The sequence below is a fragment of the Barbatula barbatula genome (genome assembly GCF_947034865.1).
Source record: "Barbatula barbatula genome assembly, chromosome: 12".
NCBI classification, from domain to species: Eukaryota; Metazoa; Chordata; class Actinopteri; order Cypriniformes; family Nemacheilidae; genus Barbatula; species Barbatula barbatula.
In genome coordinates this window covers 15,124,113-15,138,427 of record NC_136775.1, presented here as the reverse complement: position 1 = coordinate 15,138,427, position 14,315 = coordinate 15,124,113, and the positions used below count along the sequence as shown (strand labels likewise).

The window sequence follows — 14,315 nt, the reverse complement described above, 5'->3', positions numbered from 1 at the left end:
TTTTCCTGGTTTACGCGTAAATATTTACTGCAGCATATGTTGAAAATGAAAGAATGAACAAAATATATATTTAAAAATAAATAGACAGTTTGTGCTGATTTAGGCATATTTATATATTTATACGAGCTAAAATACATGTTTAAATTATATTAATTATTGGAAATTAAATAAATGCATTTTAAATAAATGTTTAAATGAATGCATCAAATAAATATCAATTTAATAAATTCAATATGAAATGCATTTTTATGATATTAGCTATGAGAAATTTGTAGTGCAATAGTTGAACTTTATCAGCTTAATTTTTAAAGATCTAACTATTGCTTTTATATTATCGCGGAAGAAATCATGTTTTTTTATGTCACATCAACCCACTCTTGCAGTGGGTAAAAACTAGAAATGCCTCGATTATTTATAGACCCGCTCTGTTGTTCAATAGTGTTCTGTATTTACGGTTGTCAGTCCAGATTCAGCCATCGATACGCGGATGTTCAATCAGCATATTATAAAACAGTGCCAGTTCCAGTAAAGGCAGAGAGACGTGACATGAAAACGGGGGCTGGAGTTGTTTTGATGAAGTAAAGAGAGCAATGACACTGTGGCTGACTCAACCTCTCCCCTCCCATTTTTGTCACTCCTCCTATCTCATCTTTGTCTTCCTGTCAGAGAGGCAATTCAAGTAGCAGTGCATTCTATAGTACAGGCCACATTTGACTCAAGAAAGTACTTAATAATAATAGTCAGAATATGATGTACCTTCATCAATCACTTCACACAATTATTGGATTCTTATTGCGCTAGATCAGGGGTCTCGCAAAGTAGGGGTTTTGACCAACCTTTTCTTTCCAGAAATCATTTTTCTTTTAAATAAGGAATAGACTATTTAATCAATAAGTGTAACACAATATAAAAATATTTGTTACGTTAAAAATAAAACCATGTAAATAAAAATTCATCAGGTTTGGAATTTCCTTTGTCGAATTGAAACATTGGTTAATATCGACCAAAGACAGCGGAGGGGGGCCAAAAAGAGGGTGGCGTAGTAGGACATCCAACAGCACTCGAATCAGTTTGATGATATTTACCATCTGTAGTAAAAGTTCATGGTTTATGTATTACAACAAGTAAATAACTATAAAGTCATATTATGTTTGACTGTTTCTTTTGTGTTGTCATTATGCACGTGTTTCGATAGGCCTTAAAAAATGCAAGTGCACAGTTTCCCACCTCAGAGGAAATTGGGGGTCTCGAGTCCCTGCCACTGTTAGTTTGGGGGTCGCTGGCTGAAAAGTTTGGGAACCCCTGTGCTAGATGTTATATATCACATTTATAACAAATGTGGTCCATTGACCCTTTTGGGTGTTAGGGTCTGTGGGATCTGTTTTCAATATTCACTAATAAGAATTATTTGATTTATTGTTTTTTTACAAGCTAATACATTAATAATTAAACATGTTCAGAAAAGTTTTTTCCCATATTCACCATATTTTTACCAAAAAATAATAGGATCATTTTTCACATATCACATGTGACCAGAAGAAAATTACAAATAATAACCATACGTGCCTTCAATCAGGATAAAATAAATGTTTTGACCAACCTTTTCTTACAGGAATTCGTAACTATTTTATAAGGTGGCTTATTCGTATGAATTCATACATTGTGAATTGCAAAAAACGTACGTTACTAGAAAAAAGCAATACTGAAAGCCCGCCTCTAGTGTAACACGCACGAAAGCTATTCGTATAAAAATGTACGAATGAGATTGTACAAATTTATACAGATTAGCCAACATTAGCCACAATGTAAAACAGTTATGTTTTTGCCTTGACATTGTGTTGGTTTTACATACAGAATTATTTTTACATACACTGTTAAAAAAACTGTAATTTTACATTAAATGTCTTTGCAATGCGGTAAAAAAAGGTGGCTGTAATTTGACATTAAAAAAACATAATTGTTTCAACAGTCCACCAAAAAGTGTCCAACTACTTTTGAATACCATATTATGTATTGTGTTGTATTGTCTTAGCTCAAATATATAATGTCCCCATGTTTATTTTCGGGGCCACTGTGACTGTTACTGTGAGTGAACTCACCGGAAATAGTAAGCTGGCAGCTGAATATGCAAACGCATATTTGTGAGAATGGAAAAATGTTGCTTGTCTTCAAAAGGTACTATAAGGTATGGGAGGATAACCACTGATCTTCAGATCATCCTTCTTTATATCCTGTGTGCATCTATATGATTTTATGAGCCCCCATATAACCAATACACACATCCTTATAGCTTCACTCCAAATCTGAGACAGATAAACTGTGAATAGTAGTTTACTTTCACTCTCGCCCCTCACTCAAACCAGAGGGGGTGGCTATGATGGGATCTTTCCTTCACACAGTGTGCGGCTGGTACAGCTGATTTGAATAACAAGAGAGCCGGGAAGATGTAAAGTAGCCCCTTGTGTGGAAAAAAGAGTCGATCATGAGTGGGAATATTATATGCATGCAGATAGTAGAGAAGACGGAACATATTAACAGATTCTGCTAGCTAGAGAGATTTTGAGTTATCATGTATTCCTTTCCTACTGACCCCATCAGTGTGACAAACATCTGCTCTCTTAAAAATAGAGCTAATGGATGATTATTTTACTATTTATATTTTTTATAATTAAATGTTATGGTAACATTCCTAGCTTTCACTATTATTCAATTAACAAATTAAAGAGACCAAAAACACCTACATATTATTACTATTTTCCTCCATTTACAAATAATTCTAAACTATAAAATGTAGTACTGAACGAATAATGAACGAAAATAGTAGTAAACATAAATTTTAATAAAATAAATACAGTACATATATACGTATATATACAGTATTTATATATATATATACATATAATAACTTTAAAGCAATAATCTTGTGCTAATAATCCCTATTATTTGATGTGATTATATGCAAATATCAAAAGGATTGTAGAACAGAAAGCATTGAAGCATGGAAATTTGACTTTTCAGCACACCCAATGTTTCTTGTCTGACCACTTGCTTAAAAACCCATGAACACATTGTATTCAGAACGCAATATGTTAATAATAGGAATTTGTGTTCAGCTTATTCATTTGAATGGTCAAAGTTCCATGAAACTCAGCAGTGAGACGGAGCCCAAGTCAAAACTTTTAACCACATAAATCGTTTCTCTGTTGAAATGAGTCAAAACTGTGTGAAAACAGAATGTTACATAAAATGGTAACTATTAGTTATGCAAGTGTGGGACTGTGCAGGCAATGTCTGCTGGTATCAGTCACTATACCGCCTTTTACATCTTGATATACATTTGTGCTACACCCTGCATTAATGGGACTTTAATATTTCTCTGTGGGAATTTCACATTGTATGAGAACCTGATATCAACAATATTTAGAAATGAATATTCTTCTTTTTGTCTTTACATCATGTGGTTGAAACCGTGCCTGACAGCATGTTGTTTTTCCTGGGTGTGTACTGGAAATAAAAACCACAGACTTACAGATCAAAGACAGTCACTTGCTGAAAAGTGTTTGCTCACCAATAACAACGTTTCTTAAAGTATTGTGTATAGCACACATTACAGTTGTGATGTTTGTTTCAATATTTGCATGGTCAACCTTTAGGTCAACGGAATAAATGCAATTGTTGACATTTAATGAGAATCTTGTGGAGTTAATGAAGAATCGCAACAAAATTGCTTTAAAATTTGAGCCAAAATATCTTGTATTGGTTAACATTACTAAATGCCTTAATTTGTAAACAAGATATTGACCCAACATTTCAAAGCATGTTCTCCAGATTTCATTTTTGCCATAAATCATTATTAGTCACCCTTTATATTGTTACTGGGTTTTGCCAATATCCAATCAATAAAAAGTAATTAAAGGACAGCTACGATATCGTATTTTATCTTTTTAAATTGTATACTTCCATGCATGCAAAGCATTTTGCATGAACCCATTTTAAAAGACCAGCTACATGAAATATTCGTACTTCAAATTTGACTTTAGGTCACACCACAACACAAGAATAGGTGATTAAAACGGTTCGAGAAGAAGTTAATAGTTAGTCTAAGAAAACCTCTCAAGCAAATGCACGGTCTGCCCGCCCTGACAGAACACATGAATATTTATCAGAAATCAAACCTACACATATTTCAAAGCTAATCTAGTCTGTGTAAGCAAATATACTCACAAATTTGAAATGAAAAAATCTTAAGGTGAATAACAGGTGCTTTATTTTCCTCTGATGTTAACTTCTTTTAACTTAACTCAATCACAACACATTGTGATCTTTCGAGTTAAGATTAAATCTGAAACTGGACTGGAACTATATACAGACGAACATTTACCAGCAGCTGTCAACAACACGCATTAACACTGGGTCGATTTTCCACTTGATGTGGTGAAAGCTTCATGTGACTGTTGTGACAGTTCTGCAGTAACAGAGTAAGCACTGAAATGAGCAAATAAACATGTGCAGTTTTGGAAACTTTTTTTTGTCATTCTTTTACAAATGTAAAAGCAGTATCTCACTGTACAGATGGAGACAACAAAGCAACACAAGAACATATTCTGTCCAACATATAATCCAATCTTTATTTGCATTGCAATTCTGAATACAAAAAGACAGACATTTAGTTCTTGTAGCCTCTGCTGGCCCTGCGACCACGGGCACGCTCGAACTTTCTGCCTTTGGAACGCACATAGGGCCTATGATAGAGAAAGAGAGATTGTTAAAATACACATTACATAAATACACATTAGTTTCCTCCTGACATTATAACTGTATAAAGACCGATGTCTGCGCAGCCCGTGTTGTATAAAGTACACGAGTGTCTGTGCGTATTAACCCTTTAGAATTTGAAGCAAAAAAGGCTTGAGTTTAATATAATTTAAATAAAATATGAAAAATATAAAATATGATCCAATCGCATCTTCTCTTTGCCATGTTTTGTTTGCAAATTTTATTAAAGTGCTCAACGAAAACAGCAGTTTAGTAACTACCCGTTCATATTCGCCCCGCCGCTGTCCAATACAAAAACGCCATTGGCTGACGGAAAGCAAGATATTACCGTAATATACCATATATGTTCAAAAGTAATGTAAAATGTAACATTTAGGAACAATTCAAATTCTTTGACAGCACAAATGGTTGCAGAGTTATTGTAAAATAAATACTGCTTGGTAGAATGTGTTGGTGACGGCACGTCCGGTTTAAAAGGGTTAAGAACTCTCCTGTCTGCGCAGCCCGTGTTGTATAAAGACGACTCACCTCACTTTATTACTTTTTTGACTCGATATGACATCAAAACAACAATACAATCAATCCTCACTTTGTAGCTGTACTGATGATACGCCTGAATCTATCACTGCCCAACTCACGCTGTATAAAGATCTGTCGCTGCGCAGCTAATGCCAGACGCGACTCACTCAAAGCCGGCCAACCCTACTCCGTATAACTGGAAATAAAAGAATGTGTTGATTTCTTACTTGCTATGGCTGTGGGGGGTTCCAGGAGCTTTTCCAAAATGCCTGTACACCTCTCTGGCCTTACGAGGTCCTGCACAAAAAAAGTACTTCCAGATTAAACCTGCTCAATTTAAACATTTATAATTCTTTCCTCTAGCTTCCTGTAGTCTTGCTGGAGCATTAGCAATGCAAAAGTTAATTTGTACCATTCCAGAGAACACAGAAAGGGGCACAGAATACCAAAAAAGGTACACAACATTAGATGATTTGGATAAAAGCACCCGCCACATGCACAAGAATAAATGTATGAAAAAAGCCATAGACACCAAAAGCATCAAATATTTAGACCAAGTTAAACATTTTAGGACTGAAAGCAGAAATGAGGTTAAGGCAGCAATCTGCCTATTTTAGCCAATCAGACCTGCTGTTTGTCAGCCGTTTATTTTGCATGCAAGAGTTGCTGGTGCATTTGGGGAGAGCATTTGTGGTCTAAGTAATGGACTAATTCTGCTGCACAAGTATACAAGACAGCCATAATCACTTACAGCATCTTAGTCAAAGGAAAATGAAATGCTATTAAATGCTGTTTATAAGACTTCACTTAAACTCACCTGACAGCAGAACTGTGCCCTGTCCTCTAGCCGCAGTGAGGGCCAGCTGGTCAAATGTCAAGATCTGTCCACCAGCTTTCAAGATCCTGGTGCGAGCACGAGCAGTCACCTTGAGGGCACACACCTGTGATACAGACAAGAAACAGAGCTTTCATATAAAAAATACCAGGAAAAAATAGACATTTTTGGAGTTCTCTCAACAAAAGGCAGGCGAATCAAGATATGTTCAATAATCTCATCCATATTTTACCCAAATATCATTCAGTTTTGTTTATTTGAGAAAAATTATCATCTGCACAAAATACCTTTTCTTTCCTTTTTCAGAAAATTGTCATTTATAAATGTTTACCAAGTCATTTGTACAGTCATTACTTTTAAGTCCAATCAGTAGCTTTGCATTTACAGTACTGTCAGCCAGATACATTGTCACAAACTGGACAGCCTTGAAGTCAGCGTGCATTAGTAATTTGAAAGGCTTGACTACCTAAAAGAACTCGCAGGTTATTTTATTAATATAATACTGACAACAATTCACAAAGTAGACGGGCAAAGAGCAAATATTTATTTGTATGTGGAAGACAATTAAGACTATGTATTTTATAAACGCATCACTTATCAGGGACAAACATGCATGCCATTTGACAACAACTATTGTTTTTAAACTACATTTTGCAAACAGCTATACGAAAGCACAGAATAATTCTGAAACAAGCCTTTATAACTGCTTAAACACTAAACATCGGCATGTAAATCAAAAAACTGTTTCCATCTCTGCTCTTACCTTCAGTTTAGGGATATTGTGAATTCTGACATCATCAGTAATAGTTCCCACAACAACAGCGGTCAGGTTTTCACGGCCTGGAAGCTTCATCTTTCTGATCTACAGGGCAAAGAAACATTGACCTTGCATGTGACACACAGTGATAATGAAGTATGTTCACTTTGTGCTTTTGAGAAAACTACACAACAATACAAACAGGCACAAAGCGAGTTGTACAGTAGTGGCCAAGTGATGTCCGGAGGTCATTTTGAACAATATTTGCTTTCATAAAGACCCTTCAGATAATAAACCAGGTGTCTAGTACGAAATGGAGACAAGATAAGAATGTTTGGAAAAAGGCAACCTTCAGAATATTTGAGCAAACAAGTTTTATTCTCCTACGAAATATTTGATTCTATGATTTACGGCTTTCTGTAATATAGCCACTTGCCCTTATCACCGTAAGCTTTGTGCAGTGTGTGCAACTTTTTGCCAAGTGAAGGAAGATGCGGTCAAAACTGGACATCACTTTTACTTCTGCATGGAGCTACTGAACGTTGTGGTTTGGACTCACCAGTCGGGACAGGGCCAGAGGTGGGCGGTTGGTCTTGCTCATGAAGAGTCTTCTAAGAATGACCTTGTTGAAGGGAGCATCAGAACGACGAGCCAAGAATCTATACAACTACAACACATAACGGCAAGCAAAGTTACAACTTTTTGGGGTCATTTCACACAATAATGAGGATTATGAAGCTTTGTCTCTAAAGAAGCCCGACGAGAAAACACAATGGTTCATACCTTGACCAGGAGCCTGAGGTAAATATCCTCACTTTTGGGCTCCTTCCTGTGAACCTTGCGGTCCTTGTTGTGTCTGATGTCAACTCCCTAAAACACACACACACACACCAAACACAAAGTCATCAATACGGTACACAACAATACAGCGAACTGAACGTCACATTTGTAGTTCCTTTAACAGATAAAACAACTGCGTTACATTTAAATATGATCCGTGTTATTCAAGTCGAAATGTGCACGTTACTTATCCATACACGCCGGCAGAAATTTCACACATTAGCAAGGGCGAACTACACGATGTCAACGTGAGGTAAAATTACATCTTTTAATGACGTTTTAACGGTTTACAAATTTGCGGTAATAAACGAATTACATCCAACACATGTGGCTCAGAACTCAATAACGTGTAATCGCACGAATGCTAGCTTAGCCAACACGAGCCTGTACTCATGCTCTGCATTCTCCTTCGACACGAGTATCTGTTTTACACAGTATATTGATGTGTACATACCAATAAACACTATAACTGCGTTATTTACAAACACGTTGACTTGTTCCTACACGACACATGACGGAACGCATCGGCTCAGAGGCCCGATGTGCATTAATTGAGTCGATATAAACAAAACCCTTATCAAAACTCGTAGTTTCCCACACGTAAGGCTATGTGATGTTTGTTAACACAATTCGCGGCACATTAAAACCGTGATTAGTTGCGGATGGAGGTAGATTTTAGAGACGGGTAGATTCCATGAAAAGGCAAGCTACCTACCATTTTGGACTCAGAGTGAAAAGGGAAAAGGAAAGCTCGCGAGAAGACGGATAGCGAGATTACGGGAAACTTTGAGTCACGTGACTACAATAGCGTGCGCCGATTGGTCTAAAGAGCATCAACGCGTATACGATTCAAAGCTGTGGAACACAGTGCGGTGATTATGTGCAAGGGAGTGTGACGTCATTTTTCATGTTGAAATATAAAATATAAGTTTGTTTTTACTTATCGAGAGAGAATCGAGGTATTGTGAGAATTCAACGCCTTGTAAACCAAAATGCATGATTATTGTTATTATTCATATGGAAAAAAATGTCACTTACCCATTCAAGAATGAGTGAACTAACTTAATCTGATCTGTTATTATAATTACAATACAATAATTTATGATATATTTAAAATGACTAATTATTATTACAAAATTAACTGAAATATGTATTTTATTAAATTCACATAAGGAGGCATGGCATTAAAATCCCATTGACATAGGAAGCTTTTACGGGGAAGTATCTCAAGTAAGTTTATTAATACACATATATATAGAGACATGTGCTTAAAGTTTAACACAACGTAATATAAATTGTTATACCGTAGCCTGTGCTTTTTCAAATAACCAAACAAAAAAGATCATATGTCAAGTTTTATTCGTTAATCTTTCACCAGTTGCATGATGTGTCGGAAGCTCCACTGAAACACATTTACTACATTTTATATATGTATTTAATTATTGTGTATTATTTCCACTAGACAAGACAGTGACCGGGCTAATGTTTTATAGTTTACACCAGAATACACACTCATAGTACATTTAGGAAAGAGAAATATGAGGTCTGAGTTAAAATATACTTTTACTCAGATTTAAACCAGATACAAATGGAAGGACCTGGCTATAGGAGATATAGGCCTACAGTAATATGTAGTAGTGATACTGGTAACAAATGTAACCATGGTCATATCAACCAGCGTGGCCCTTAGATGGTTGTCTAAAAATGCCACTAGAAACATGCGATCTATCTCTGCTGCCATTGTATGTAAGTTGTATGTTGTACTTGAATTATTTAATGTCTGAATAAAGACTAGCTCAGTGAGTTACTCTTCTGCTGTTTGAAGTGACACAGATACACAGTCCAGATAAGAGCGACTCCTCCAACATAGACAGTACGAGCTACAGGTGGGACCAGGGAGAAATTCACAGCCTGAGTTGTAGAGAATAAAAAACATGGAAACGTTAGAAAATATCTTGCAAAATGGATGGATGGTCAGATGAATGGATTGATATAGCCCTACCTGCATTGTTGACCAGAAAACCACTCCAGTCTAGACAAAAGAACAAAGAATGTATTTATTTATTTGCCAAAGAATAATTTCAGACCTCTAAAATACACCATCATGTTTCTTTGCTGCTGTTTACACCATTCCTTGCCTTATAAGACGTCCAAAATTTATCTCTCCAGTCTTCAAGTGGATCTTCTGCACCCTCTAAAGTGCTCAACCCTGAAATGCAACAAATGCTTTGTTAAAAACAATATCTGCTTATAATTTTTTTGTTCGATTGTATTAATATAAAACACATGTTCATGAAAAAATGCAAAAATCCTCAGTCTCACCAATGTAAAAAGCACTTATCGTTATAGGTGCAGCAATTAGTTGGTCCAAACCCACTTTAATCAATATTTGTTTGGTCCCTCCCCCTGGAAACATCTTCTCTAATGCTCGTAACCAATGGTAATTGATGTTGGCATGGAAACAGAACCCAACCAGCGCCACCCGAGCAGTCTGGGTCCAGTCAATGCCACGACGCTGACTTACTTTTGGGTCATACAAGGTCATATTTTGTGTATCTGCATCTTCGGGCACAGGTAATCTCTTAATTGATGTATTCTGTCCTACTCCGTCTTGCTTATGCACAGTCCGGGTTTCTCCCATCACGCTTTGCTGAATGAGGTCTGCTGTGGCAAACAGTGCTGTGTATCCCACAACATTAGATATGTATGGATGGGACTTGAACATAATCCATGCTCTATTCATGACTGCTGGCCCAGACTGTACAATCCGGAAAGTCAACAAATGTTAGTGAACATTTATATTATGTTTATTTATTTCTCCTACCTGCAGCTCAAAAGGGTAAAAAGTAGGGCTGTCAAACGATTAATGGTAATAGATATCATCCACAATAAAAGTTTGTGTTCACATAATATATGTCTGTGTACAGGGCATATTCATTTTGTATTTATAAACACATACACACACATGCATATACAGTATTTAAGAAAAATGTATTTATCATTTTAATTATTATACATTTCATTTATATATATATATATATATATATATATATATGTGTGTGTGTGTGTGTGTTTATAAATACAAAATGAATATGCACACACATACATATATTATGTTAACACAGACCTTTATTCTGGATTCGATTAATCACGATTAACTGTTTGACAGCCCTAATAAAAAGACTTTGTTTGACTCACCACGCACTGTAGCTGTCCAGTGTTAGAAATGACTGACAAATCACAAGGTTCACTCTTTTGGTTACCTTTGATTGATCCTTTAAAAAAACAAAGAAAGCTTATAGGTCAAGCATAGACCAATCAGAACGATTTTGTCTTTGGTACAAAGTTCTACTGTGAGAGTGAATGAGAGCGTTTATGATACCGTTTATCAGTCAGTGCAAGAATGTGAGAAAAGAACACATGCTGAGGAAAAAGAGAAACCTTTTTTTACTCAGCAGAAGAACATTGTTGCATTAGTTACCACATCCACTTACTGTATTTACACTCTCTAAATCCAGCTTAAAGGCAGAAGTCCTTCAAAACCCAGAATACAAGCTGCAACACAGCCGCATGTGCAGCCGCACTAAATATAGTGAAGAATGTTTAGACGCCCAACTGGTTTTGGTTTATATTACCACAGAGCTGTCATGATAATGGACCATATAACAGTTATTATGACCAATAGATGTGTTTGTGTGTGTTATCTGAGATGAAAACAATTCTTTGTTGTGCATTTAAAAGACACTTTCATACAAAGCGACTTACAATTTCACATTCTACATTTTCTGTTGTTGTTGTGTTGTTGTGTTGTTATATTGGGTCTGTCCCTTTACACAAAGAAAATATATTTTCCACTATATAGGCTATAACCTGGCAATATTTTAAACAATTTAACATACACAAAAAACCTGCAAACAGTAAATAAGTTTATACAAAAAATAGTCAAGTTATTTACATATTTTTCATGCATTTCATGCTAGTTTACACCAGACATTTCTAAATATTTTTAAAATATGGGAGAATTCTGTAAAGAAAACAGTACAATTATTTTTTTTATGGAGGAAAGATATAAGTGTATTCAATATTCAATAAAACATAAGGAATTGTCTCTTTTCATGTTAAAAAATATAAGCACTTGACATAATTGTGGAAATTATCCATAATTCACGTACATTGGTTTCATAAAGGTTTTAAATGACAGAAGGGTGAGTTAATGATGAAATAATGTACATTTTTGGGTGAACTATCATTTTATTGTGTTGCATTATATTATTCAGTATATTGCCATATATCTTTTGTTTCGTAAGGATATTGCCTTCACATGTAAAGATAAGGGATGTCTCAGTCTCAAGTTTTGCTAAATGAATAAATGTTAAGATGCAGTACATTTTCAATTTTTCATGCTTCCATTTATTAAGTAATTTGTTTGTGCTGTATATAACCATTTATGTGAATAAACATTTCGAGTTAAAACATTCATTTTCTGAATCCTTCCTTTTTTTCTCAGGACCATGTTCTATTCTGTTGAACACCATATGTAAAAACAACACTTTGAGGTCCAAAATGTGAAAGCAATTTGTCTGTGGCAACCAGCAGAGCTCTTAGACAGGAGAATGTGTTAATGAGGATCAGAGATTAAAGAGATCAATTAAAGGTCTGTTAAGCGTTTAGGAGACGGGACTGTTTGCTAACACTTATCAAGCGCTTTTTCTGACAATGCACCACACGTCCACAACCAGTTGACTTCTTGCTAATTGCTTTTCTTTTCTCTTGTGCTCTGAGGCCGCACTTCTTTGGCCGTTTTAATGGTGCTGTGTCGCAGCCCTTTATCTAAGGGGACAAAGAATCGCCCGACCCGTGGCATCATCATTGAAGCGATGCCTCCCTCCCCTGACTCATTCATCTCCTCTCAGTCAGTCGGCATGTATACCTGAAACACCTGTGCGAAGCCTACAGGTTCTCTCTGCGTATTCTTTCAAAGTGGATTTATACGGTGACTGAAGGTATGTGGAGCTTATCTTAGTGTTTTTATTTGGAAAGATGTGGTATAAATTAGTTGATCTTTGGTACATTTTCAGAAAAATATTGATGCTTTTTATTATATTTTTATATTAGAAATTTCTGTTTATTTTATGGAGACTTTTTGATATCTTACTGTTTTTTTAATTACCATAGTACTTGTAAGTGTTCTAGATATTGATATTGACTAGTGTTCTAGTTCATTTTAGGAAGTAGTTTTCTTTTCCTGCAAGTGCTTGCACACATACATATGCCAATGTATATATAATGTAATCACATATTTTCTTTCGCTTTTTTCCATGATCTCATTTGATAGCGAAAGATATGCATCCATCCAGTATTATGACCTTTGAACCAGGGTTGGAGCATGGTGTCCCATGGGGCCGTGACCTTTTTACTTTTGTGACCTCTGCGGCTGGTCACATGATGAGGACTTTGCAAAGACCGCGAAAAAACAAGCCTTCAAAACGTCAAGTCAATCATCGCAGGTTTCTGCATAACATGATACACAGGTAAATATACACTTCAGGTGTAATGAGCTTGACTGCTGCCTCACAACCAAATTGATCTAAAAAACATTTACCTATTAAGTTTCTGTGTGATGGAATGACCTGTCAGATCCCCTGACTTTAACCACCAAAACAAAAAGCCCCAGCTTTTTTATATTTTATATTTATGGTTAAACTTTGTTTAACGTTACCAGTTCATTTCTAGATTCAACACTCTAAACACTTGCAAATGTACTGTTGTTGGCTCTCAAAGGTCCACTGTATGAAATTTAGCAGCATCTAGTGTTCAGGTTGTGAACTTTACCTTTCAAAGCACTACGGAGGTTGACACAGGGCTACGATGTTGTGTTACTTTTTTACTTCTTTGCTGAAGGAGATCGCTTATTTACGAAAAGCTATAACAGTTTGTCCGTTTAGGCTTACTGTAGAAACAACATGTCGAATTCCATGTTAGGGGCCCGCGGTGTATGTAGATAGAAATGATTTAATTCTAAAGAAATTAAAACATAGCGCTTCATTATGTAAGGCATTTATAAACCTCTGAAGACATAGTTATGCATGTTGCATTGCATTTTTGTCAAAAGATCCCACAAAAAAATAAGAAATGCCTTTAAGGTAAAATGTTAAATGTTTTCCTTCATTTGTAATGTTAAAATGAAACATCTGCCCCATACAGGAAATTTGCTGAAATAGAGGCTGCCAACCATCAGCTGGCTTCTGCTTTATTTCCAACTGACAAATCACAAAGTCATCTAACAGCCAAACCCTCCGAGACATATTATATTCCCGACCAATCTGGCAAACATTCAAAAAATGGTAAAATGCTTTCTTATTTTTTATAACTTTCAGTACTCGTGTCTGACATGTTGGATGGTTCTGGTCCTCAAATTCTATTAAACATTGCATTTCATTTCTGCAGCTAATGACAAGTCAATAAATACAGATAAACCTGAAGCCCCTATTGAACAGCCAGATGATGTGTGTGACCTCTGGACATTGGACACTTTTATGGAGACCCAAGTGACTGATAGCAGAGGCACAAATCCCAGAACTGAAAAGG

The 14,315-nt window shown here is 35.9% G+C and overlaps 2 protein-coding genes across 2 annotated transcripts; both read right to left on the bottom strand.

The window, feature by feature from the left end:
• Positions 1 to 4,602: 4,602 nt before the first annotated feature.
• Positions 4,603 to 8,581, bottom strand: rpl18 (ribosomal protein L18). The gene is made up of 7 exons (XM_079470569.1): positions 8,443 to 8,581; positions 7,671 to 7,757; positions 7,447 to 7,554; positions 6,894 to 6,992; positions 6,113 to 6,236; positions 5,523 to 5,592; positions 4,603 to 4,742 (listed from the first exon to the last, which is right to left on the bottom strand). Exons 1-7 carry the CDS (start codon positions 8,443 to 8,445, stop codon positions 4,667 to 4,669), a joined length of 567 nt encoding a protein of 188 aa, XP_079326695.1. The 5' UTR covers positions 8,446 to 8,581; the 3' UTR covers positions 4,603 to 4,666.
• A 359-nt stretch (positions 8,582 to 8,940) lies between these two features.
• LOC306902027 (mpv17-like protein) lies at positions 8,941 to 10,992 on the bottom strand. The gene is made up of 5 exons (XM_079470294.1): positions 10,926 to 10,992; positions 10,050 to 10,485; positions 9,866 to 9,936; positions 9,730 to 9,759; positions 8,941 to 9,638 (listed from the first exon to the last, which is right to left on the bottom strand). The coding sequence occupies exons 2-5, from the start codon at positions 10,468 to 10,470 to the stop codon at positions 9,519 to 9,521; spliced, it is 642 nt and encodes a 213-aa protein (XP_079326420.1). The 5' UTR covers positions 10,471 to 10,485; positions 10,926 to 10,992; the 3' UTR covers positions 8,941 to 9,518.
• Positions 10,993 to 14,315: the final 3,323 nt, after the last annotated feature.

Excerpts from the sequence above, each read along its gene's own strand:
- LOC306902027 (XM_079470294.1), bottom strand. The coding sequence starts at position 10,470 with ATGAATAGAGCATGGATTATGTTCAAGTCCCATCCATACATATCTAAT. Across the intron at positions 9,760-9,865 it reads AATTTTGGACGTCTTATAAG|ACTGGAGTGGTTTTCTGGTC; the intron begins GCAAGGAATGGT and ends TCTTTTGTCTAG. Across the intron at positions 9,639-9,729 it reads TTTTCTGGTCAACAATGCAG|GCTGTGAATTTCTCCCTGGT; the intron begins GTAGGGCTATAT and ends TCTACAACTCAG.
- rpl18 (XM_079470569.1), bottom strand. Across the intron at positions 6,237-6,893 it reads ACAATATCCCTAAACTGAAG|GTGTGTGCCCTCAAGGTGAC; the intron begins GTAAGAGCAGAG and ends TCTGTATCACAG. Across the intron at positions 4,743-5,522 it reads ACCCCCCACAGCCATAGCAA|GCCCTATGTGCGTTCCAAAG; the intron begins GTAAGAAATCAA and ends TCTCTATCATAG.